Source organism: Copadichromis virginalis, linkage group LG20, assembly GCF_057382275.1.
Source record: "Copadichromis virginalis isolate Kocher_CV1m ecotype Utaka linkage group LG20, C_Virginalis_male_GT1.1, whole genome shotgun sequence".
NCBI classification, from domain to species: Eukaryota; Metazoa; Chordata; class Actinopteri; order Cichliformes; family Cichlidae; genus Copadichromis; species Copadichromis virginalis.
The window spans coordinates 4740808-4767054 of NC_140637.1; the positions used below are offsets into that span (position 1 = coordinate 4740808).

The 26247-nt window shown below is 45.9% G+C and overlaps 1 protein-coding gene across 6 annotated transcripts in view; it reads left to right on the top strand.

Annotated features, from left to right (window-relative positions):
• The window catches only part of rerea (arginine-glutamic acid dipeptide (RE) repeats a), a 133957-nt gene extending 108428 nt beyond the window's left edge, over positions 1-25529 (top strand). For 4 of the 6 annotated variants that reach the window (XM_085444948.1, XM_085444950.1, XM_085444949.1 and 1 more), the window contains 14 exons: positions 447-546; positions 1248-1346; positions 8277-8357; positions 17188-17350; positions 17473-17565; positions 18109-18308; positions 18487-18648; positions 18743-18856; positions 18952-20330; positions 20968-21190; positions 21291-22011; positions 22791-22961; positions 23071-23251; positions 23362-25529. In XM_085444948.1, coding sequence (XP_085301074.1) covers positions 447-546; positions 1248-1346; positions 8277-8357; positions 17188-17350; positions 17473-17565; positions 18109-18308; positions 18487-18648; positions 18743-18856; positions 18952-20330; positions 20968-21190; positions 21291-22011; positions 22791-22961; positions 23071-23251; positions 23362-23395 — 3721 coding nt within the window. In that variant the 3' untranslated portion in view covers positions 23396-25529. The remainder of the gene's footprint in view (positions 1-446; positions 547-1247; positions 1347-8276; positions 8358-17187; positions 17351-17472; positions 17566-18108; positions 18309-18486; positions 18649-18742; positions 18857-18951; positions 20331-20967; positions 21191-21290; positions 22012-22790; positions 22962-23070; positions 23252-23361) is intronic. The other 2 variants (XM_085444951.1, XM_085444954.1) reach the window with 1 other exon arrangement.
• The last annotated feature ends 718 nt before the right edge of the window (positions 25530-26247 follow it).

The window sequence follows — 26247 nt, forward strand, 5'->3', positions numbered from 1 at the left end:
GGAGATCACATCAGACAAGCTGTTTTATTTAATACTGGGTTAGTTTGTCCAGTTAAATTTTATACATGGCCCCCTATTATGAATATGCGACTTTATGAAAATGGTCATAATTCTTGAAGGGTTAATGAAATACTTTTGTTAAACTGCTTTAATTAAAGCTGAAAGTCTGCACTTGAATCACATGTTTGTTTGACTCTAAAACTTAATCATATAATTGCAGATATGCACATAAATGGACTGCGCGATCATGTTTGTTCAGTCAGGTGACCTCTGTGTTTCAATATTGAGGTAGTGTGCAGGCTGTTTATTCAACATTATGTGGGTAGCCACGTTTGAATGGCAGGAACTGTTTCCAGGTGTCCTCTGCTTATGTTTGTGTGGGAATGATTAGCTAGATTTGTGGCTTTTCCTTTAAAAACGTTACATCATCTGTGTCACGTCCACAGGAGCATGGCTGCCTTCGCAGGGATGTGTGATGGAGGCTCAACAGAAGATGGGTGTCTAGCAGCGTCTCGAGATGACACTACATTAAACGCACTTAACACTGTAAGTAGCCTTGCAGCAAGTCTTAATACTGCGAGCCGAGCGTGCATCACAGAAAATGAACAGAGTTAACGATGAATCGCAGAGATTTGTACGGTGCGTTCAGCTGTGATTTCACTGTGCAGTGATTTGCAGTGATAAGTCCTTTTCAGCAAACCCATCCTCAGGAGCCGGCAGTGCATTAGGCATAACGCGAGGTTTGTCCGTCGGATTGATAATGAATACTGGAGGAATTGAGAGCAAGAAAGAGATTATAATCACCATAAACAGGGCATCTATATTCCAAATCTATAAACTGGAAAATTAACATAGCGGGCAGGTCACTGTCTCTTGACCTTACTCTCCATTTGCAATTCCAATGAGTGATGCTTGTTTATTCTCAGAGGAAGAGCTCCAGCGCTGTCTGCTTCGCCCAGCCGAATGTGACACAAAGCTTAAAAGAAGCACGGCAATTGATTTTGTCACTGTTATTGTTGTTATATCTAGGCTGGGGTCTTGGGTCTTTAGTGTGTGACATCCCTCTCATTTATAGTAACAGCTTCAGTCACACCTGGATGTAAAATCTTTTTGCGTTGCTTTCTGAGCTCATTAAAAGGTGCGGATACTACTCAGGTGCCCTTAGTGAGACTGGTTGTTTTTTTTAAAAAGCTATGTTTGTTTGCTTTCTCATTTATTTGTTGTTGTTGTTTTTTCTTCCCCTCTAGCTTCACGAGAGCAGCTACGACGCCGGCAAGGCTCTGCAGCGTCTGGTGAAAAAGCCGGTACCCAAACTGATAGAGAAGTGCTGGTCTGAGGATGAAGTGGTAAGAGAGCCATTCTTTTATGTTGTCACGCATTAGCAAACGCGTGCTGATCTAAAAATAACACGGGCTGCATAAATATTAGTTGGTTTCCACAGCGAGCTGCTGTTTTTGTCATTTCATTTCACTCTGTGCGCCTCTTGTTCGTCTGCCGTTTGACTTTAGAGGGAGCTGTTGAGACTCTTGGCCTGGCCTCACAAAACATCAGTAAAAACTCTTGTCAGTTTCCAGCTCCTCCAAGGCTCAAGAGCAGCTGCATCCTGTTTATCACCCACAGAATAAATCTTTAGCATAGAAGCCTGGAAAAGGGGGAGAAGAGGGGAAAAAAGGGGGGCTGGTAACGTTTGCCTCCATTTCAATTTCGATGTGAATTTCAGCACAGCTGTTGAAGGGCTGGGATCAGAAAATGGCAGCCCTTCTCCCTGATCAAACACTGCATCATGAGTGGGAAGGAGGGGAATGAAAGCGCCAAATTAGACTGTGTCAGAACGACTGAGCGCTCCGGCTTTGGCCTTGATGCGTTATGACACACTGCGCTGCATGTTTATATACTCGGGCTCTTTTAAAGATAACACTGCTGAAGGATCTGACTGTAGATTTTAGAAACAAACACCCGCCTCTCTCGCTGAATGGCTGCTGTTAGTCGTTCCTCCTCCTCAATGAATCAGCCTTTCCTCTCGGTGATATTGTTTTCGTAATCCTGACGCTTGGCAGACTTTGATTCCTGCTCGTATCCAGTGGAAATGAATGGGCGTCGTTTGTCTTGTAATCAAACACGACGGACGCGTTTAAATTAAACCCTCGGCCCACGGCAGGGCCGCGGTGGATCACAACAAATTAAGTGAGCCCTCCTTTTTTGTGGACTACTTATGAGTTTGCCTTTTATTTGTGCGTTCGTATTTACACTTGCCGATGGCAGGCACAGCTGTGCAAAGGTAATCAGAGCGAGGGACGGGGCGCGGTGATGGGAGGCTTTATTGCCACACTCGACCACAGCGGGGTCGACCACAGACCACTTGTCAAAGAAACGCTGTCTCGGCAGCAGGAGACTCAGACACTAAAACAAGCTCACAGCAAATCATTTGGGCAATTTGAATAGACCGAATATTCCATTACAGTCACATCCATTATTATGTACATATGTGTGTCTGATTGTGTTATTTTGCTGTTCCACTGGGAGATGATGTGCTGAAACCGTCACCCCGCTGCTCTCTGTGTTCTGCTCCATTCACTCATTCATTTATACGGATTCATCTCACCGTGCTGACGGCGTTATGTAACAAGAGCCGAGGAGCTGTTGGGGAGTCCGGTACGCAGCGTCTGCCATGTTCTGTCCCGAAAGCGTTTTGTGTCTGCGGGTGGAGGCAGTCAGCAGGATTTCACCTGCAACACAGCGTCTGCCGCCCGGGGGGGAAGCAGCGTCTTGACTCTTGGCCAAGGACACGGCTTCCACTGATTTGATCACCACTTGTGCCTTTTCAGCCCTGCAGCCTTGAGGGACAGGTGTAAATGCAGCTCCAACCTTGACGTACTCGCAGAAACCAGCCCTGCTGCTCTTCATTTATTCATCATCACCCTCGTCGCTCTTCTGCCTCCTCCACCTCCTCCCTCTTGTATCTCGTCGCCTCCAGGACTGGCTTCATTATCCCTGCCTGTTCTTTTCTCACCCCAGCCATTCTCTTAGAGATGTGAATAAAAGTGACAGCAGGGACCGCTGAAATGACAGAATCAGCCTGTCTGCGGGGTCACTTGCCACCTTCCCTTCCTCCCTCTTTGACTCACATCTCCTGTCCTCCGTGTGATTACGGCTGCAGCAGCATATACTCCTGGACCTCGTCTCAACCTTCTAAACTTTGAGTGAAATGCGAATAATCTCCCCCCCCCCACACGCGCACACACACATTCAAACGACAGGACCGCTGCCACAGTCATATGTTTGGCGTTTCATTACAGCTCTGGACGAAGTGACAACATCTCAAAGCAGAGTGTCGTTTGATTTTTATTGTCCTCTCGCAGGAACAGAACATTATTTCACTCCAGAAAGATTTGTGACAGTCAATCCCCGAACAATCCTTCACCGTGACATTATTAGTGCAACTGTCAGACACCGGAAATCCGTCACCTTGACGCCAGCGCCAACCAAAACCCTTTGACGTGTGACTAAGGCGATGACTGCAGATTACGCCCAAGAAAAATCTCGCGTGTTTATAAAATAAAATATGAAACTGTAAATAATTTATCAGAAACATCTACTATGCGGTCTGAGCTCGTTGTAGCTGTTTCTCAGTGGGTGGTTGGGGGGCGCGTGTGGTTGATTTAACCACAATTGCAAGATTTGCAATCTTCTTTATACACAAATAAATTTTGGACTGAGCTTTGAAGTTGACTCGTACCTCAGTGTTTTCAGGCTTTACTGGAGACTTCCTGCAGCTTCAATTAGTTGTTACTAATTTAGTAATAATAATTAATCGTAAAAATAAAATATGTTCTGATTATTATCATTTTATTTGATCGAAAGAGGTAACATTGAGCTGATTTTAGTTAAAGTTATTCATTTAGATCCACTGTGTGTCTGTAGAATTCAAAGGAAATCCAGTTGTTTTATCAGTAAATTGATTCCTCTGCACCTTCTGGCCCTTCAGACTTTGCTGAAGGTCATCATAATGAAATGTGGCTTCACCCGAGGCTGCTGTCATTCCTTCTAGTAAATAAGCGGTGCTAATAATGCGCCGGCCAACAGGAGGTGCCCTATAAACAATCAGAAGCAGCAGCCGTGCCGTGTGTGTCGCCACGTCACAGATAGCGAGGCTGATCTACGACTGCTGCAGGGCGGGAGGTCTATTCCTCAGCCAGCTGCACTCTGTTGCGGCTTATCTCCGGCTGTTTCTTGGGCTGATGGATGACTGGAGCAGGGCCTCCGACAGCAACGAGGTGGGGAGGGGGGGAACGAGGGAGAAGAGCAGAGTAGCGGCCCCCCAGTGGTAGAATACAAACCTGCAGAGCCGAGCTGACACCCAGCAGACGGATAAAATGCAACACACCTCCCTGTTTCCCGTGCCGCAGGCTATGTTTAATGTCAACAGCAAAATTTATTCCCTTTATTGTGCCAGCAGTGTGTTTCTTTTATTTAGGAGACGGTTGTTGTTTGATAACTAAGTAGCAGGCAGGATGGGTGTGTGCTGGAATTTCCTGCCACCTTTTGTGTCACTGCAAGCAAAAGAAAGCAGTGGATGTTGCTTTGCTTTGCAGAGGATCAGGATACTCTCACATTTGTTGTTTTAAAAAAATAAATAAATTGAGGGCGGGGTGACTTTTAGGTCTTTTACAGAAAAGTTAAGGCTTATAAAATATACTTTATGGTTGTAATTGCGGGACAACAGTGCAAATTTTAGCATATCTACATAGATTGTGCTTTCTGTGAGGTGTCTGTACAAAGAGGATGTGGGTAGTCTCTTGTCTGTCAGTGCGGTTCCCCCTATTCAAGACTGTTGTGATTTCCTTTCTGCTCACCAGGCCCAATGTAACGGGCTGATGTTTCATAACAGACACGTGTGTGTGTGTGTGTGTGTGTGTGTGTGTGTGTGTGTGTGTTTTTCTTTGCTTTTTGTTTTTGGCTAGCTGACTGATTGCCCTCAGCCCTCTGGGTTTATTCGCAGCAGGCTCGGAAAGGTCAGCTTTTAACAAGTCAAGTATAATGACTCCATATTGAGTGGAAGTAGCTTTGTTTGCTGCTGTGCTGGTCTTGCGTCAGTGTTTTTATGGAATGACATTTAGCGGGAATTATGTCGTGTGTGTGTGTGTGTGTGTGTGTGTGTGTGTGTGTGTGTGTGTGTGTCTGAGTCTGAGCCTGTCTTTGTGATATTATCTTTGCGCCCATGTTTGCATTTATCTTAACCAGTTTTACTGCTTCGAACAATCACCTCTCAAGCAGGAAGTGCCTGCACGCAACAAAGGGCTATTTAATGCCTTTTTTCCTTTCTTTTCTCCTCCTTATTTTTCTTATTTTACGTCTCCTCTCTGGGCTTACAATAGTGCACTGTTGGACTCGGGGCGGAAACTCGGGGCGGGTAAAAAGCGCCAGCGCTCTGGAACACGCTCAGAGAGAGACGCCTGTTGTTTCTGCACAGCGGATGGCTATTTGGTAGCGCTTCCACCACCCAGCTGCCCCCCTCTCCCCTTCTTGCTCACTCACTCACTCCCTCTCTCTCTCTCCCCCCCCTTGCTCAGCTTGCTCTGCCTCTCCGAGCCCCTCCTCTGCCGCTGTGTTGCCTAGCAACCAAGGGCTGGAGCAATCGGAGCAGGGGCAGAGCGATTCGGGGAGCAGATTGGCAGATGATTTATTAGCTGGGCTGGAGAGCAGTGAGCCCAGGCAGCTGAAATGGAGCCTTAAACTGGAGCCGACATGTAGAGAAGGGAGGAGGGAGCCAGCGAGAGAAAGAAAACGAGAGGGAGGGAGAGCACGCATGCAGCTCCTCTGTGGAGATGAACGGGCGCACTGAGTAAATAGTACAGTTGGGGGGGAAACATAATTAAGGTGACATAATTAGGACAGATGCAGGCTGCACGGGCAGGTCTAATTGATTTTTGACGTAGAAGCTCTGCAGGCTCAGGTAAAGCTGAGACATGGAAATTTATCCTCAGCACCACCTCACCCCTCATCCACCTTATCATCTGGTCTACCTCAGGTTCAGGTTTATTAAATATTTGTGAATCCTCAGGTAGTTTTCCTCTTGTTTTTCCCCCGCAAACATTTGTGAAGCTAATACTTCAGCTGGTTATTTACTCGGTTTTGTCAGCGCCTGTCAAACAAACCCTGAAATAGGCCTTCCACCGGTGCTTTGTTGCTCTCTAGACTGCTTTTGAGTGACAGTGTAAATAGTAATCTCCCCCTTAACCCCCTTGAGTGGTCGGAAATTATTATTTTTTTTCCCGTTGCATGTGGTGCTGGTGTTAGAGACGGCTCCATCTACTGGCTAATCAGCCGCTACACCTTCAAGCTGATGAATGCAAATTAGCTGCTGTCTCATGACACTTACAGGACAGGCCGTTTTGTTAAGCTGTCAGCTGAGCGCGACTAGCTTTTTGATCAGGCCCTTTTGTGTTTGCTTGTTTAGTCTGGTTTAATTTCGACCTGTGCCTTCTTTCTTTATGTTTTTGTCTGCACAATAACAAAGCAGAGCTGGAAAATTTGAGAATATCAAGTTTGCTTGTGTTAAGGACGTGAGTATAGTAATTCACAAAGCTCTCTCTCGCCTGTAATTTTCCCTGAAAGACAGTTGTGCTTCGCAGCAGGCTGCGTTACTTCTGTAAATTTGGCTTTTGTTCCCCCACCAAAATGAGGTATGTAAACAATCTGTGGTTGCATAACATACTGTACATGGCATGGAAAATGAACTCCGGACAACACAGGAGAGGCTCCATATCTGGTTTTCCCGCCCACTTGTGTCCTTTCCACCGTGTCCAAGACCTTTCTCCACACAAATTGTGTCAGCCTGGCTCCCCTCTCAGGCGGGCAGCTAGTTTTGCCTCTGTGCAGGCTCACTCCATGCTGTAGTTTCCTCACAAGGAAATAGAAACCTGTGTAGTTTCAGTCGCAAGCATTGGCTTAGGTTTCTGTGTGTGTGTGTGTGTGTGTGTGTGTGTGTGTGTGTGTGTGTGTGTGTGTGTGTGTGTGTGTGTGTGTGTGTGTGTGTGTGTGTGTGAGTGAGAGGGGTGGGTAGAGAAGTAAAGCTTGCCCATTCAGTGCTTGAGGCTGAAATGAAAGCTGTGCCTAACACTAACATGAAGCACAGGACTCCACTTCGGGTTTTCCATCCTGCTGCAAACCAGAGGCTCTCTTGCAGAAAGATCACATGTAAAGCCTTCCCCTTTGTAGTGGAAGAGCAGAGAGTGACAAGCTATTTCTTTCTTGTTAAAAAAAAAAAACATAAGAAGAACGACGTCCTGTCGGAGACATTGTGGATTTACCCCCCTTTAATTTTCCCTTTACCTGTGGGTGGACGTAGAGATTTGTGCTGTGCTCCCCGAGGACTTTTCTCTGCTTTTCTTTTTTTTTTTGCTGGAGTTACTTGGTGGAAACGGTTGGCTGAGATCACTGTGGAACGGGGCTCGCCTCTGGAGCAAGAAAGTAAACCCTTTGGTTGTCTGCTTCGCTGGTTATGAATGTTTTTCAGCCGTCGCTTTTTATGGCTCGCAGTCTGTGGCTCTTAAAGGAGAAGAAATATATGTAGGTTGCTCTGATTTTTGGGGGCTTTCCGACATTGTTTTTTCTTTTTGTTTTTTTGTGCTCACATTGAGGTAAGGGCTCTCGTTGACGTTCAGTTTATTTTTAATGTCAGATTAAATCCAGTGTCACAAAGTAGCCTTCTCTGTCATCGTGTAGTTCACCTCACTTAGAAAGAATTCTTTTTTTTGGACATTTAAATTTTTCTGGGGTTTGTTAGATTGCCAAACTATAACGGCAGAATTAGAAACGGAGTGCCACGCACAGAGAGGCATCTTCAAGTTTAGCTTTTGACTTTGAACTTTCACTTGGGAGATTAACAACACGTTTGGCACGTCTGCTGTTGTGTTTGTTTTCACATTAGATCGTGTTTGTCTAACTGTATGTTCTGCGCTCGTGAAACGACGAGCTTAATCTCAGCGTCTCTCCCTGCCTTGCCTGTCATTTCCTCTCTGGTTTTGCCCTGACATGGCTGTGTTTGCTCCGGAGTTTAAACGGCTGTAGAGGTTTATAAAAAACACAGCAAACCTCAGACGACCGCAGACTAGCGAAATGAAAACAATGTTCTTTGTCGTGGTGTTAAGCAGAAAACTTTATTCTGTGGTACTTTAGCTGACTTAACATATACTCACTGCTCTCTTTTTTTCTTTCCCTCTCCCCCCCCTCTTTCTCTCGTTCTCTCTCTCTTCCTCTGTGCAAAAAAATTGCAGAAGCGCTTCATTAAAGGGTTGAGACAGTTCGGCAAAAACTTCTTCAGGATCCGGAAAGAGCTGCTGCCCAACAAAGAGACGGTAAGCTCGTTTATTTCTCTCTGTGCCACTGATACAAAAACAGAGAAACTGAAGCATTTGCAGTTTCCTTGTAAGTTACAGAAAGCAAGTTTTAGTTTAATGCTGTGAGGCCTTATTGTTAAGAAGCGCTGCTTGCCAACAACTCTAGCGTAGTATTATCACATCAGGCTCAGGGGAAAATAATAATATTAATATTAAAAATACTTGTTTGCACCTGAGTGTAAACCTGAGCTTAAATGTACTTCCCAGGCAAGTTACACACTCAACATTAATTAGCACCCTCTGTTAGCAAGTAGTAAACAAGTAGTGCAGATGTGATTTGAACCACTGTGTTTACAGCATATGTCAGCTCTGTGGAGAAGCCTGCTTTATCTCATGTTTGTGCTACAGTGCTTTATTATTAGCACTTGGGATTTTTCCTTTCCTTCTCTTGGTCTTTCAGCCATTTTCAGAGCAAACTAAAGGGCAATGCGATGTCTTCCACTAGGATTACAAAGCAATAAACGTGACTGTTTGAACATCAACAAAGTTACATTTGTGTCTGGCCTGGTAGAGAGAATCAAAGGCCATAACTTTGATTACTGTCATTTAATCAAACCTAAGCTAGTATTTTTTTTAATCTTATAAATTCAGAGAATTGTTTCCTTCTTAGCTGATTGGAGAGGAAAATGTTTGTACACTCCAAACTTTTGCAACTGGAGATTATTGTGCCTGCGGTTAGAGGTAGCTTCCTGTTGGTTGTATCGTATGCCTCCTTTAAACAAAAGCTTTGTCACTGACTGCCAAAGTTGTTTTGTACCTCTCGCACTTTGTAAATGTGTTATTTATGTACATAAGCAGAGGGAATTTCCTCCTGTCAGCAGCTCCCTGCTCTTCGTGCGGGTGTGTGTCGTAATCGTTATTGAACGTCCGTGTGACCCGTGCCACAGTACAAACAGGTCAGATTCAGGCCTGGCAATGATTAACAGCAGCTCACCTCGTTCAGTGTGAACTTTGTGTTGGAAACAAAACACAGAAGCCACACTGTTTTTGTGCTTTTACTTCTTTAGATATAAAACCTCGTAAAGGGCTCGACCTGCATTTTTATTTTGCCTGTAATTGGCTGCAGAGCGAACAGGTTCATGTTGCTTCAAAGCCTTTAGACTCGGCTGTTAAATAATTCTTAGATATACATTTTGATTCATGAAACAGTGCAGACTTTGCTGTTTCTGCGAGGCTGCTCCTGCTGGAAGTGTGCCGATATAGTGCTGACACAGACATCAAAGGAAAATCAAAGGTGTTTGTCATACTTTTCATCTGCTTCATTTCCTCGCCTGCTCTGAGGTGAGGGTACGTCAGCCCTCCTTTTCTAAAACCCGCAACATATCCTGTAATATTTTTACACCCCAACTCTTTAGTGTCGTCTCCTTTTGTGCTACTTTTTTTTTCATACTTTATTCCTCAAAACCAATTTGAGTCTCTTGAATAAGAGATTAAAGTGTATGAATACTGTTTCCTCGCAGAGGGTTTCTTCAATTATTTTTACTGGTTTTGAAATATATGACTAGTCCAGTTGATTGGCTATAAAGGAGGTATTAATGCACTTCAACCTGGAGGGGGGAGTCTATTTGGCAGGAGAGGTAATAGACCTCCTCCAGGATATGGGCCTGCCACCACCACAGAGCAGAGAAAGATTAATTTTTCCCCCTGCAAATGGAAAATAAACTGGCCTTTAAATATGAAAAGATGACTGGGAGAGCACGGAGAGGGTAGTAGCGTCCTATGAAAAAAGGGAGTAAAATGGGCATTGGCTCAAAAGAGCCAGTAAAGTCTGTGTTTTCACACAGACTTTACATCTTTGCTTATGACTGAGCTTGTTTTTGTGCTGCTTGGCTGATCGGAGCAAGTGCCAGCTAATACCCGGAGGAAAGTGCCCATTTATTTTCTCCCTCCTCATTCCCAAATCCCAGATCTCCAGAACATGAGAACAACAATATCTCTAGATATTTTAGGTGTGGGAAATAAGAGATTTTTCCCATTATCTCCAGTCTCTCTCTGTCTCTCTCTCTCACACACACACACACTATTCCAGTTGCATGAAAGAAGATGTATGAGTCCTGAGCGGAGCGCACAGCACAAAGCCCAGAGGTCCGGTACCGCGCGCCCGGCCCTCACTGCTCCTCCCGCTAGCTCCTATTAGCCGCGCTGCCCCTGAAGCGTCAGCACGGCTCGAACAGCCAGTGCCAAGGGTAAGCACCCAGCGCTGTGTAAACACACCAGGCCCGACTAGCACTCAGGAATGCCTTATATAAAGTCACATAAAGGCCCACAGGGGGAAGTGGGTGGGTGTGTCGCCTGACCGTCTGCAACTGGCCACCATTTCCTTCACTCACGAGAGGACGTCATGGAACACGATCTGCTGCCTTCAGTGTTTAAACAACCGAATATGCTGAAATGGTAGATCACAGATAACTACGCGCCTGATATTTTCACTGGGAGCGTTTTCATAAAGAACATCAACAGACGGTGTTTGCCAAACTGATTTAAATCGGCGACTGCTTAGTTTGCCGTGCAGCTCGACAGAGAAATTGACAGCTGAAAATTAGATCAAATTAGAGAGTTTTGGCCCATTTCCTTGCAGGACCGAGCCCAGACGACGTCACTGGTGGAAAAGGGTACAGCACGAGCAGCAGCAGATTGCAAATGAGAACGTATTGCAATACCTGGGCTTTTACTACTTTAAAGACAGACTGTTTTCAGTGTGCAGACAACAGTGTTACTCAGCAAAGTAAAATATGCATGACAGCGTAAAAAACACTGATGTAAAAGCAACTCATGCCTGAAATTATATTCAGTACAGGTTGTCTCTTTGCGTCCTGTGAGATTTTAAATTGCATGAAAACACTGGTAATTTACTTACTTCATGCACACATAAGTGTATTATACTCTATATTTATAGATCAAGAAAGTGTTTCACAATACAACTCAGAGCAGCCTTAATCTAATAAAGTCAGTGAAGCAGTGTAAAACAATTTACAGGCATAGGACAAAAGCATCTGAGTGTGTGTGAGAGCTTTCTTTCCCTACCAGCTTCCCTACTGGTTTCTCTTTGCTCCATGTTTAAATATTTAACTTCATAAAGGCCTAGCATTATCACCAAGACGACTCCGTAATTGTAGTTCGGTCATATATATTAGATGGTGGTGTCGTTTTAGTAATGTTACAGCCCAGAATGTCAGCTGTAATCCGTGTAGACGTAGAGGGCAGGAAAGGTGGGGGGGAGATAAAACGCTAAAACTGATTTGGTGAGACGTTTTTATGCTGCTGGTTCCTGCTTTGTTTTTGGCACAGAGCGGGAAAAAGACAGAAAGGTGCTTTGGCAGCGCATTAGAAAAGCTAACACAGGTGAAGCCACAGTGTGCGTTTTCTTCTTGTTAACGTCACGCATTGAACAAGCGCTCTCAGTCAGCAAACAGTTAGCATCCAACACCAACTGGTGAGTTTATTGGAGCTTTAATTTATCAGCTTCCTGCAGTTTGTTATCATTCTAGCGCGTGCGCTAATTTTCAGGTCCACACAGAGATGCTAGATCTGAGCTGTATGTCTAATTTTTAAAGGAGGCGATGTGCCGAGCACTCCTTACAGCATCATCTTCTCTCGGAGAAAAAAGGGAGCACTCGGTCCCCGAAGGCCCTGTCATTTATGGGACGCCCAACAGGAGAACGGTGTTCCCAACACAACCTCACGCAGCAGATGTTTGCCCCGGTACAATCTGTACAAACGTCGCATTGAATTCATTGCCATGTCCTCAGCTCAGCAGCCAGAACCTCGGGGATGAGTGTGATTATAAATACTTAGGTTGAAACACTAATTAAACCAGCGGCAAACTACAGGAGCCTGGTCCAGTTGGCAGCAGCTGTCAGCGGTGTGACAGAATAGCTTCCGCGTTTGGTAAATGATATAACTTGTTTAGGCAGTGAAATCGCTGCCGGCTGATGGAAGCTCAACCAGCACGTATTGATGTTCTTTTAACAGACCACAGGCAATTTAGCGCAGCTGAGTGTAGGCAAAATCTTTTTTCAGCCTAATAGACGGAGCCCAGAGAGCCACAGCTCCTGTGTAATTGAGTTCTTTGGTAGGCTTCATGTTGTGAGTTTTGTTTTTGTTTTTTTAGGGGAGGGGAGACTAGCTTATCAGCAGAACACGCAGGATCGACCCTCCAGCAAAAAAGGCACTGTTGCCATCCAATCTGCTTTCACTGGCCAAATCGCTTACAGCAGGAAAAACACGAGTGCTGATTCTTCAGCATGTGCATCCCTGACCTGTGAAAGCAGAGCTTATTCAGTCATTCTCCGGCAGAAAGGCGCTGCGCAGCAGGGAACGGCTGTCTATTTAGCCGCCTTTCACATGCACCCCGCTCCACCAGCCAAGATCTTTTCACTATTCAGTCTTTCTTCGTTTTTGAGGCATCGCTATGGTGTAGGTGTGTTTTTGAATTCATCACATACTGTACATGTGCCTAGTAGCTTAAATATTTGGCCTTGTCATTTAGTTTCACACAACACAAACACAAATAAATGACGTAAGGAGGGAAAGTGTAGTTTGGTAACGCTAAGCACTAATAGTTTTTATTCCACCTGACATAACGATGTTTTATTTATTATTGGAAATTTGTAAATCCAGAACTAGACTCTGGTGTCACTGGCTGCATATAATATAAAAAGTTTGGAAGCGCACATTTCTGTCATCTTTACCATTTCGGCAACTTTAATAAAAATCCTGATAATTTCTAAAATAAACTTTCACTGAAACATATTAAATGGGACGCACAAACCCACTGAAGCACATACACGTTCATAAAGTTACGCCCTCCAGTTACATTCATGGTGAGGATGATGGCAAAGTCGCGCACGCTCCAGACAGTCTGTCATGGGCGACGGAAGAGTTGGGAGTCCACAGGTCCAGCTCATGTATAATTAAGCCCTGGCTTGATTTAGCTCAGAAATACTTCCCCTTTCACCTTACTGAAATGAAGCAGGAAGCAGTCCTCCCTGCTCTGACTGCAGGCTGTGGAGGAAGCAGGAGTAGCGCAGGTTCATGCTGCACTAATGGTTGTTTACACAACTCGCTGTCAGCCACCAGAACCTAGAAATCACACGCTCCCAGCCCTCTCTGCTCCCCGACCGCCTTAAATTTTTAGCAGAGATTTTTATTTGCTGTGAGATTTTCAGGACTGGTTTGTGGTTGGGATTCAGTGTTGATTGTCCATTGTTCTCCGCTGCTGGCTTTCTTTTTTTCTTTTTCTTTTTTATATTCCTCCCTCTCGACTCTCCTCGGCACTCAGCCCTCCCCCTCCTCGGCTCTCCCCTGTTCTCTCCTCCTTCCCCTGCTCTTGCCAATAACGGCCTTAACCGTTTGGCTTCATGTCAAAGCAGAGGCCTTTTGTGGCTCTGTCACAAATCTGCCAGGAAAAACAGAAACCATCTGTTCAGGCCTGGGCCTGAGAGGAGATGAGGGTGTAAATACACGAGTTTAGCCCTCGCCCTCAGCTCTACCCGTGTACATACGACCACCGAGCTCACCCTCAACCAGCGCTCCCACCCACAATTACACTGCAGCCTAAAGTGGTTAACCCTTTCAGTCAAAATCTGGCCTCAGGAGGAATTTTCCTAATTTCGTCACCTGCTAACCTCTGTTAGCAGCTGTTTGTGAGAATAATATTACAGTAAGGTTAAAATACAAAAGTCACGCATCTCTATATGCATGCTTTATGAACTCGAACTGCAAGTATTTAATTTAAAGCGATAGCACAACAATCACTATGAACATATTTTTTTAAATAACTGCACATCTTTATGTAGATGACCATTTTAAGTGGCAGTAACTGGAACGGAAGGCCTGAGCGCCCTGATATGAGGGTAAGCCCTTCCCTTGCTGGATAATCCACCGGCCAGAAAGCTCCTGCAGATGGAAGCAGCCTAAAAGGCCTAATAATACTGAGCTTATGTTGTCACTATCTCATGTTCTGCAAAGCAGCAGCAGCACACTCTGTGCCGCTCTGCAGCGATTTAGTGGACTAGGGAGAAAATTATGCTGCAGAAGCCTTGGGACTATGTAAATTTGTCTTTCAGCTGTTTTAGATGCAGGTTTGTTTAGTTGTTTCTTTTATGGACGTGTTAATTTTATGAAGGGAGGGGAAAAAGACATGGCATCAGTAGGTAAAACACAAACCTGCTTCCACAACGGCCAAACAGGGAGAATAAACTGCGAGGTAACTGGAGTTAAATTGTTGCTGCGGGCATGTGGCAGCATGATAAAGTGGCTCTGATGCAGAAAAGTCTTCAGTCGGTGTGAGAGACGGGACTTGCACAACTTCAGAGGACCCAAATCTGTCAGTCTCACTGTGACACAAATGTATTGCACAAAGCTTCTCTCACGTGCAGCATGTTCACATCGGGCTGTTTCTCTGCACAACACGTTCACTGTGCTCACAGTCCTTCCTTTATCAGTGCGACTGCACTACACAGTTATTACAGTTCTATGATTTTGAATGAGCTTTTATTATTATTTTTATTTTGTTGTGATTTTTTTGCTTTGGATTCAGTCTTGTTTCAGTTAGTTTTCAGTGCAGGTTTGCTCATTTCAGTTTGAAGCGAGATTTCGGAAAGTCACCACAGATATAATTTTTTTTTAAAAACAGGAGATTTTGAAAGCAGTTGAGTCTTAATGGACATGTATATCAAAGCCTCATAAGGCAAGTTTTGGCAAAAAACAAAAAAAACACCGAACACTAAAATTGAGGATATTTTCTCTTTATTTTCATTTTAGTTTGAATTAGGTTCACAAACATCTATTTTTTTTAATTCATTTTAGTTACCTGCAACCTAGTTTTAGTTAACCATGCTATACTTGCTGCATTCAAATTTAAAATCTGTGTATATTACAGATATTATTGTACTTGCAGACATTTCCACTGCATCATGTTTGTACTGAATTTGCTGAACTGTGCTTCTTGTTTTCCTCTTTTTTATTTACATCTAGCTGCACCAGCTCATCACCACACCTGTTAATTCCCATTCAAAAGCCCAAGTTAATGTTTTCATTAGCCCCTGCCTAATGTAATGGTACTTGACACAGCGTAAGTGATGGAGAGGCAGGGTGACCTTTCCTTGTGTCTGCCAAGCTGTTGCTGAGGCCGTGTACTTGTCAACCCGCAGCGAGGAGGCAGAGAGGCACTGCTGAGAACAGTCATTAAGCACACAGCAAAGCCAGCGCTCGGCACCACTCGACACTTTTGATCTGCACATTTCAATTAGATTTCACATCAGGATGCCCGCCTTCTTTCAGTTAGCACCTGCGCCCTTCCCCTTCCCAACTGGCTGGCAGGTTGAAGTGGGAGGCGCACAAGAAAGGCCACAAAGTTCTGTCGCCGACTGAAACGGCAGCAGCATAATGTAGCTTTTAGGTGATAATGTAATCAGTATCCATGTGCTTTTTTATCTTAAAGCCCACTGCATGTGGAATCCATCCACCAATCCAGATAAAGCCTCCACCAGCTCGTGGGGTTTGAGACTGTTTTCGGCTGGAGCAGTGGTTTTCCTGGTGTAGTGCCTTAATTTACCCTGAAATGTGAGGAGGTTTCATTGAGCTCAGACACCCTCAGTAAATGTTTCCAGCACTGCTTTGCCTGATAAGGTGGATCCTGCAGGCTCTGGTAGATATGAATTTCCCCTAAGAGTTACATTGTATGTGTACGTGTGCTACGGTTCACTGCCTTTATTTTCTGTTTTTGTTAAAGTGGGGGGGGGGCTTCTCTTAGCCATTTCATCAAATCACTTCCTCCTTTTTCATGTTTCGCTACATTTTGATAGACGATATCAGGCTGTTGCTGAAAAGCTGTTAATGCATTTCAGAGAGTAATGGTGTGACTAATTAATGTCAAGTTTCTCGGCTGAAGCAGAGAAGGAAAACAATCAATAGCCATTAAACCCTGGGAGCTTTGTTGAACAGCGGTTTAACAGACCTCAGACAGTGGCTGGGTGCCCTCGGGGCTTTTGAGATTACAGGTGACTTACTGCTCACCCTGCGAACACACACTGCACCTTTTGTAAATTTGTTATAGAGTCAGTGGAAGATGACTAACAAGTGAGAGTTCACAGCGAGGCAGAAAAGGCGAAGCTTTACAGGAAACTACATAATTGCCACCGACTCCTGTTGCCAATTTTTAGGGCTTGTGTTTCACGAGTGTGGCAGGAAAGCTGCAGTTAATATGCACAGGCTGCTTCAGCAAAGTGCTTTCTGATCCATGATTGCATGTGTTAATGTTTCAGTTGGGTATTGATTTCCTGACGGCCTTTTGTACACTGGATTTATCCGCCCCGCTCGCTGGCAAGCGCACCCCTCCGAATGTTTGATTAAAGTTCAATTGACTCTTCCAGTGAAGGGGCGAGGAGCCATTTCACTCCCTATTTGTAGCGCCAAAGCTCTGCCTGACATGTTCTTTTGTTCCCATTCAACCTCCTGCCACCCAGGCAGCCACCATTGCACTGATCCTAATATCCCTGCATTCAGTGAGTCTCCTGGCCTAATCCTGGGACAGACAGGGCCGCAGCACAAACATGCCCAGCCAGCTACAAATCCTGGCATGGACTGACCCGCTCCATGGCCTTTCACTGTGAAACGCAGCACCCACTGCTAATGTGTATCCTCCACAGATTTCATTCCACCTAACTGCAGATATTTCACCTCTTTGCAATCAAAAGTGAATCCTCCCCCTTATCACAGACGCTCGTTTGCGTTCCTAAGATGTTACTGCCTGTTTTAACGGTGCCTGTTTATCGTCTTCTTTCAGGGAGAGCTGATTACTTTCTACTACTACTGGAAGAAGACTCCCGAGGCGGCCAGTTGTCGAGCCCATCGCCGACACCGTCGTCAGCCCGTCTTCCGCCGCATCAAGACACGGACCGCCTCAACTCCCGTCAACACTCCTTCACGCCCGCCGTCGAGCGAGTTCTGTACGTAGCTTTGACGTCATGGTGGCAGCTGGGAGGAGAGGGGACGGCCTGGCCTGACATATACTCGTTGGTCGGTAAAGAGATGTATGTGACGTATCTTTCTCCTTCCTTCTTCTCTCTAGTGGACCTCAGCTCAGCCAGTGAAGATGACTTTGACAGTGAAGACAGCGAACAGGAGCTAAAAGGCTACGCCTGCCGCCACTGCTTCACGACCAGTAAGATGCCACATCTCTTTTTCGTGCGCACACCCGTCATACGGACTTGCTTGGCTATTCCCGTCCTGTCTTGGGATCGGTGTGAGCCCACCCAACACAGCACTGTGTGACAGATGGGCATCAGAGTATGTCAGGACTAATTTGATCAAATCAGACATGAACCCACAGCTCGTTCACTCTCTCCACCTCATTATCCTTCCCCCTCTTTGCACACAGCTGGCTCCCATCTGAACACGCTGACGTTTCTGCCATCCAAGCAAGGGTGGCTAATAACTTGGCTTTATAGTGTTAACCCATCAAGCTCTTATTAGTAGATTCCTGGGAGTTTAAATGGGGTATAAAACAGGGGACAGATTAGACATTGATTTAGCGCCTGTAGTACAAACATTTTTATTCTGTTAAATATTGAAAGGAGAAATTATTTTAAGGTGGTGCCTGTATTCCTCAGTATTACTGCAGGTTGTCAGATGATTTCTGTGTGATGTTTGTGCCTCTCTGCTTGTGTGACTGTGTTATTTCACAACTGTAAATGGCTTTCCTCAGCCTCCAAGGACTGGCACCACGGGGGCCGCGAGAACATCTTGCTGTGCACCGACTGCCGCATTCACTTCAAGAAGTACGGTGAGCTGCCCCCCATCGAGAAGCCCGTGGACCCTCCGCCATTTATGTTCAAACCTGTCAAAGAGGAAGAGGATGGACTCAGCGGGAAGCATAGCATGAGGACCCGACGGAACCGAGGCTCGGTGCGCCAGCTATCCTTCTATTTTCACTTTTAGGAACCATACCCTGAGATTTATCCCTGGAGCAATCCAGACCCAGATTACAAAGAAATAAGCTCATAATCTCAAACCAAATGTTTATTTTATTCAAAGTTTGAAAGTTTTATAAATTGGGCTAAATTTTCCTTCGTTCAAACTACAGATGTCGACGCTACGTAGTGGTCGTAAGAAGCAGACAGCCAGTCCTGATGGCCGAGCCTCACCCACCAACGAGGATTTGCGCTCTAGCGGACGTACTTCACCCAGCGCAGCCAGCACTGACAGCACCGACAGCAAGACGGACTCCATGAAGAAGCCAAGCAAAGTAAGTACAGCAGAGAGTCGCTGACCCCTCGTTTTTCCTTGCATGCACCTCTGTAATGTATACTTTCTGTGTCTCTGCTGCTTTTGCTCCACAGAAGATTAAAGAGGAAGCTCCTTCACCTATGAAGAGTGCCAAACGGCAACGGGAGAAAGGAGCTTCAGACACAGAGGAGCCCGAGAGGGCCAACGCCAAAAAGTCCAAGACACAAGTGAGTCTGCTTGCTTGTGTTATCTCTATGTGTTAAGGGCAGGTTGTGTAGTTGGTGTGCTGATGCGCTTCCTTTCTTCTCCTCTGTCCCCACAGGAGCTGAGTCGGCCAGACTCGCCTTCAGAATGCGAGGGAGAAGGAGAGGGAGAGGGCGAGAGCTCTGATGGGCGGAGCATCAACGAGGAGCTCAGTAGTGATCCTAAAGACATTGATCAGGACAACCGGAGCTCTTCGCCGAGCATCCCGAGCCCCCGTGACAATGAGAGCGACTCGGACTCCTCTGCCCAACAGCAGCAGCTCCTGCAGAGCCAGCACCCTCCAGTCATCCAGTGTCAACCGGGCACCTCAGCCGCCTCTTCGGCGCCCCCTCCACCCACAACCTCAGCCCCCTCACTGCCTCCGCAGGTTTCCCCTGCTGCAGCCTCCAGCTCTCTACCTCCCCAGCCTCTGCCCCAGGCAAGCCCAATGTCTCTAATCCAGTCAGGAGCATCCCTGCACCCTCAAAGGCTTCCCTCTCCACACTCACCTATGACTCAGGCTCCGCCTCCTGGCCCCCCAGTTCCACCTCAGTCATTACCCAGCCCGCATCACGGACCCATGCCTCCCATGCCTCACCCGTTGCAGCCGGGCCCCTCACACATGGCTCACCCTCACTCCATCACCCCTCAGGGATTCCCTATGGGTCCGTCTCAGGTCCCACCCCCGCCGGTCTCTGGCCAATCACAACAGAGGGCTCACACGCCTCCTTCTCAGTCCCAGTCATCTTCTCAGAGCGGCGCCCAGCCTCCCAGAGAGCAGCCCTTGCCCCCCGCACCAATATCTATGCCTCACATCAAGCCCCCGCCAACTACACCCATCCCTCAGATACCCAACCCACAGTCTCACAAACACCCGCCCCACGTATCGGCACCTCCATTCCCTCAGATGCCTTCAAACCTGCCTCCGCCTCCTGCCCTCAAGCCTCTCAGCTCTTTATCCAACCATCATCCTCCATCAGCACATCCGCCTCCCCTCCAGCTCATGCCTCAAGGCCAGCAGCTTCAGCCTCCCCCAGCCCAGCCTCCAGTTCTCACCCAGTCACAGAGCCTCCCACCTTCAGCCAGCCACCAACCTCCTCCAGCTCCTCCTCTGCCACCCTCCGCAGCAGCCTCACATCCCAGCGGGCCACCTCAGCAACCTTTCTCATCTCATCCTTTCAGTACAGTTCTACCTCCAACCGCCCCTCCCCCATCATCATCAAACTCTATGCCTGGCTTGCAGCCTCCTTCTTCTTCGGCTCCATCCTCTTCCATCTCCATGCCACTTCCTGCCTCTGTCTCCTGTGCTGGCCCGGCCACAGCAGTCCCACCCATGCACATCAAAGAGGAGCCTTTGGACGAGTCGGAAGAGCCAGAGAGCCCGCCACCCCCGCAGAGAAGCCCCTCCCCGGAGCCTACAGTCGTCAATACGCCCAGCCATGCCAGCCAATCAGCACGGTACGTCTGTCAACAGCCTGAGCAAACAACAGAACATCAAACATCTGTAAAAGAGAAAAACATACACCTGCACAGGTGGCTGTTTATCAGTAGTCTGCCTGTTCTCTTATCAGGGGATACTGATTAGCTCTCCAACAAAGAGTCGCCCTCAGGTTTTAAGTCTTTAATGTAGGCAACTAATCAAATGTCCTCTGCAAAACAGGCATCCAAGGCCACAATTAGCCTCGAGCTCTGAGTAGCTGATGGTTCGGAATTATCAGAGATGGAAAACAGGGAGATTAATTACAGTGAGATGGAAGTGTATGAAGCATCCGAATATGAGTACGTGTTGCTGCCTCCCGCTTAAGTGACTCTCAGACTGCCAATGAATAGCAATGAGGAGTTTATTATAGGCTCAGCGTGGCAGGAAAAGTGAATGCTGAGGGAGTTTGTTTGCTTTTAAAACATGGACTAATGCAAGCTAATACCAGCGGTGTTTTCATCATTTATCCTGCCATTCAGTACACAAAATTTCACATGGATATGATGATCGAACCTTCTTTTATCAGTTTTTTTTTTTTTTTCTCCAAACAAATGTCAGTTTATGAACGTAAGACATTATTTTAACGTTTTTATTTTTGTGTCTGTGTTTCTACAGTTTCTACAAGCACTTGGACCGGGGGTACAACTCGTGTGCTCGGACCGATTTCTACTTCACGCCCCTGGCTTCATCTAAACTGGCCAAGAAGAGAGAGGAAGCTCTGGAGAAAGCCAAACGGGAAGCAGAACAGAAAGTCAGGGAGGAAAAAGAGAGAGAGAGGGAAAGGGAAAAGGAGCGAGAAAGAGAGCGGGAACGAGAGAAGGAAGCTGAGAGAGCCGCGGTGAGTGGTGTAATCGTTCTTTTACTTTTATGTTTCGCACTGGTTTCGTTAAAAAAAATAAAAGTAAGAAAAACTAAGCATGATGTTCCTCTCCTCACAGAAAGCCTCCAGTTCATCTCACGAAGGCAGAATGAGCGAACCTCAGATGGCCGGCCCCGCCCACATGCGTCCACCCTTCGACGGTCCCCCGACTACTATTGCAGCTGTGCCTCCCTACATTGGCCCCGACACACCCGCCCTACGCACCCTCAGCGAGTATGCCCGGCCCCACGTCATGTCCCCCACCAATCGAAACCACCCGTTCTTTGTGTCACTCAACCCCGCAGACCCGCTGATAGCTTATCACATGCCCAGCTTATACAACGCTGACCCAGCCATGCGGGAGCGTGAGCTTCGAGAGCGGGAGATGCGCGAGAGGGAAATCCGCGAGAGGGAGCTGAGGGAAAGGATGAAACCTGGTTTTGAGGTCAAGCCTCCAGAGATGGACACACTCCACCCTTCCACAAACCCCATGGAACACTTTGCTCGCCACGGGGCCATCACGTTGCCCCCCATGGCCGGCCCTCACCCTTTCGCCTCCTTTCATCCCAGCCTGAACCCATTAGAGCGTGAGCGGCTAGCCCTTGCGGGGCCCCAGCTGCGCCCAGAAATGAGCTACCCAGAGAGGCTGGCAGCAGAGAGACTCCATGCAGAGAGGATGGCAACAGTGGCCAATGATCCCATCGCTCGTCTGCAGATGTTCAATGTCACGCCGCACCACCACCAGCACTCACATATTCACTCCCATCTCCACCTCCACCAGCAAGATCCCTTACACCAAGGTAAACGAAAGCCCTGCTTAATTCATAAATGCATGACAGTGAAATTAAAAACTGAATTTAGAAGCTTTAATTACAGATGACAACTTAAGAATGAACAGATACTTTATTTAATTAAATGTTTGAAGACCAAAAGTAGAGCTCTGAGTCACTCACAGGTCAATTTAACCTGTTATCACTCTGAAATAAATATATATATTGTATTTTTGGTTATGTAGTATTAATTACTACATTTTGATTAAACATAACAGATGCCAGACTGCTTTTTGAGTTCAGGAAGCATGTTGCTGTTTGAAATTTTGCCATTTATCTGCACTTATTCTGATGTTGTTTAAAAGGAAAGAGATGTTTTGACAAAGTTGTTGCAGTGAAATGAACAAATGATATATTGTATTAAGTATCGAAGTGAGCATATCTGTCATGGTATTGTATCATTTATATATTTATATTTATATACATATATATATATAATATGTACTGCACTAATTTGTTACTCCTCTCATTAAAGACTGAACAAAGGGACTTGTGATCAGTGTCACTGTAATGTAGTGTACATCACTGACAGGCTGGATGACAGGAAGTCATATCTTCCTTAAGTTACTGACAGAGCCAACAGATTTTTTACAATGGATAAATATAGTAACGTAGTCCCTGCAGTCTTTAAATCAACCTTGAGGAGTAACGTTACATTAAGCTGAGTATCATTAATGTCTGTAGCATGCTGTGTGATACACTATCTTGTAATGAGTGTACCCTGAACCTAAGACTCTGACTCCCAGAAGGTGGTGGTGAATGTCTTGTGTGTCCTCCAGGTTCCGGCGGCCATCCGCTGGCAGTAGATCCCCTGGCCGGACCTCACCTGGCACGCTTCCCTTACCCACCCGGCGCCATCCCCAACCCTCTCCTGGGCCAGCCGCCGCACGAACACGAGATGCTGCGACACCCAGTTTTTGGTAGGTTCTCAGCCAGTGTTGACTCTCCTTACTCACATCTATCAGTCTGAGCTTCTATCATCTATCAGTCTGAGCCTGATCACATTTTCTGTGTTGGGTTTTCCTCCAGGTACTCCATACCCACGGGACCTACCAGCAGGTATTCCACCAACTATGTCGGCGGCCCATCAGCTGCAGGCCATGCACGCCCAGTCGGCCGAGCTCCAGAGGCTAGCCATGGAGCAGCAGTGGCTGCACGGGCACCATCACATGCACGGAGGACCACTGCCTGGCCAGGAGGACTACTACAGGTAGTTTATCCTAATTATTGTTGTAGTCGGGTTTTCTGAGCATGCTTGATTATGTTTTGTTTTTTTGTTTTTTTTTTTAATTTTAAAACATTGCTCTTTTGTCCTTTCAGTCGACTGAAGAAGGAGAGCGACAAGCAGCTGTAACGAGCCGAGGGAGGCGGCGACTGACAGGTGCAGGACACAGGAAGTTGTTACAGAGCAGTTTCAAAGAGGCTCTTCAGGATCCTCTGAACACTTTCAGTTTTGACGAACAGAAAAAGCCAAGTGAATCGTCTGAGATTTCTCCTGAGATTTTTGTTTTTGTTCATGTCGAGGACCTTTTTTCTTTTCTTTTCTTTTAATTATTATTTTCCAAGACATTGACTTTCTTTGGTATATAGCCAGTAGTGACAACATCCTCAAGACTCCTGCATGACAAGCTTCCCTGATGTTTTTTTTGTAGGTGCTAGAACAAGACACTGTGCTTATTACAAAACAAACAAACAAAAAAAAAAAGAAAAAGCCGAGACCGGTCAGACCATTTATGGAAAAATAACAAGTGCTATCTTAAATTCAACATTTATTTTAATACATTGTTGGAGGTTTTTCATAATTTTAAGAAAAGCTACAGCATGGTGTTTTTGAGTCTGTAAATAGTATATATAAACATATAATTATTATTATAATTATTATTATTACTAGGTGTGGACTCCAAACCAAGTCTTTTCAACCTCCAGTTATAATTGTTTCAAAGCATTATCCCTTGTTTCAGAGGGGAGCACCATGGCATTATACGAGCAGTTTCTGAGAGTTACGGTTGCGTTGTGACGTTCCTCTGACATCACTGTTTAGATTTAGCCACACATGCACTATGTAAACCATCAGCCTGTCACGCCAACCACATCCATTCATCGCCTTCCACGCTCGGCCGGTTGAACTCGGCGTGTGGACTTTTAACGATGGGGGAAGCACTTGAAGAAGTGACACCGTGGTCGCTGGCGCTTCTGTGGAGTGCACGCTGAGGATGGAGGGAAGATATTAAAAAAAAAAAAAGAGTTTGCACTGAAGGAGCGTCCTCGAGCTCAGCTGATTTTATCCATTTTGATTGAAATTACTATTTAAGAGCCAAATGAATCCTCTACTTTTAGGATTTCTTTTTAAAGGATATGTGGTCACCTGAAACATCGGCTGAATGAAAGAAATTTGGGGGGGGAAATTGCTTTGATTTTTTTTTAAACAGTGTTCACTGTAACAGGAGCCTGACAGGACTGTTTTTGTTGTGTGAATGAGTGGCTGTGAGTCTGTTCTAGTTTGTCTTCTAAATGTCCCCCCCCCCCTTTTTTTTCTTTCCCCCGTCCCGTCATCGGTGTTTGTTGCAGGGCTCAAATCCGACTGAGCCATCCTCCACCTAGGCTGTAATAATGTTCACTGTGACACTAGAGGGGGGCCTGCCGACACTTGACCTCCAGGAGGTGTAAGGTCGATGATGTTTGTGCGTGCCTGTGTGTGTGTGTGTGTGTGTGTGTGTGTGTGTGTGTGTGTGTGTATTTTTTTGTACGCCTTGGTTCCTTAGGGATACACATGGCCTTCTGAGGCCTCAGAGGTGGTGTTTGTTTCTGCCACTGACTGTTACATGTAGTGTTGACCCGTCATTACCAGTGCACACGAGCCCACGTTTTTCTTTCTGTAGCCCATGACACAGATTCTGCAATTATTCCATGCACTAAGACTGTTTGACCGTCATGGACGATTTTATTTGATTTTATAATTGTATAATTTTATTTTAACTAATCAAAGAAACTGTACTTGCATTTAAAAGCGACCATATCGTCCTATGGAGCACTATCATTTACCACACTCGCGTCTCTGAAGCTCTGACAACAGCCTGTCCACTCTTGTCTTTCCATCGCCCACCAATTTATCCCTCGCCCCACCATGTCTCCTCACAACCTACTCTTCTTCAGCATCATCATCATCATCTCCTCCTGACGATCCCTCACCTCCTACTCCCTCTTTTTTGTGTCTCCGAAGCCTTTGATGTTAAGTGTTGTCAATGGTTTAGCTTCTTGTTTCAAAGCGGCAATAGCAGAATGTAAATTCTGACTGCTAAGATTTATATATATACTGGTATCTTGAAGCTTATTGTATATATGAGTAGTCACCATGGGATGACACAATGTAAACAAAAAAGTAGAAATAATAAGAAAAATTGTGAGTCCTGTGTTCTCTCCATTTGAGTATTTTGTAATTTTTTTGAAAAATTTGTGGAATTAAAATAAACAACTACGTTACACCACAAGACCGCCTCATCTTTTTTCTTCTTCACGCTTTCTTTTTCCGTCTGCACGTGGTAGGTTTATTTTATTTATTTATTTTTCTGGAAGCGACGCGCGAAATCCAAGCGGGAAAGAGACAGTAATCCTGTTTTAGGGGTAAACTATTTGGATTATTGCTCAGAAAGAAAGCAGGAAGTGCTCTTAATTCCTCTTGTTTTTGTGTGTGTGTGTTATTGAAATGTAATTCTGCAGCTGAGCAGACGGGATTGTTGCCGGGTCTGTTTCCACATTTGCTCCTGAATAAAGGATTTTCTTCTTCTTCTTGACAAGCTTTAAAAAAAAAAGGATACCTGCTTCTTACATTTCTTCACCCTTCCGTTTTCTCAGCTTCACAAATACTGAGCTTTAATAGATCACCTCAGCAGCAGGTAGTGAATCTCAGAGCTGAATATTGCACTGCTTTGGTATAATAACATCAAAGCCGGGCTAAGCCAGAAGGAACACCTACTCAGGCTCAGATGCCTTGCTATCAGCGGGGCAGGGCTGTCATTTCATCCTGTGTGTGGGGAGTGATAGACCGGCAATCTGTGATGGTGTGCCGCAGCGATGGGTGTCATTTTGAGAGGGAGCTATTATTCTACTGCTGCTCTCTGAAATGATGCCCTGTCCTCGGGAAAATCGAGGTTCCTTGGATGCTGTATCCCCGGGCTGTCATGTGAGGAGGTGCTGCTTGTTGTTGTT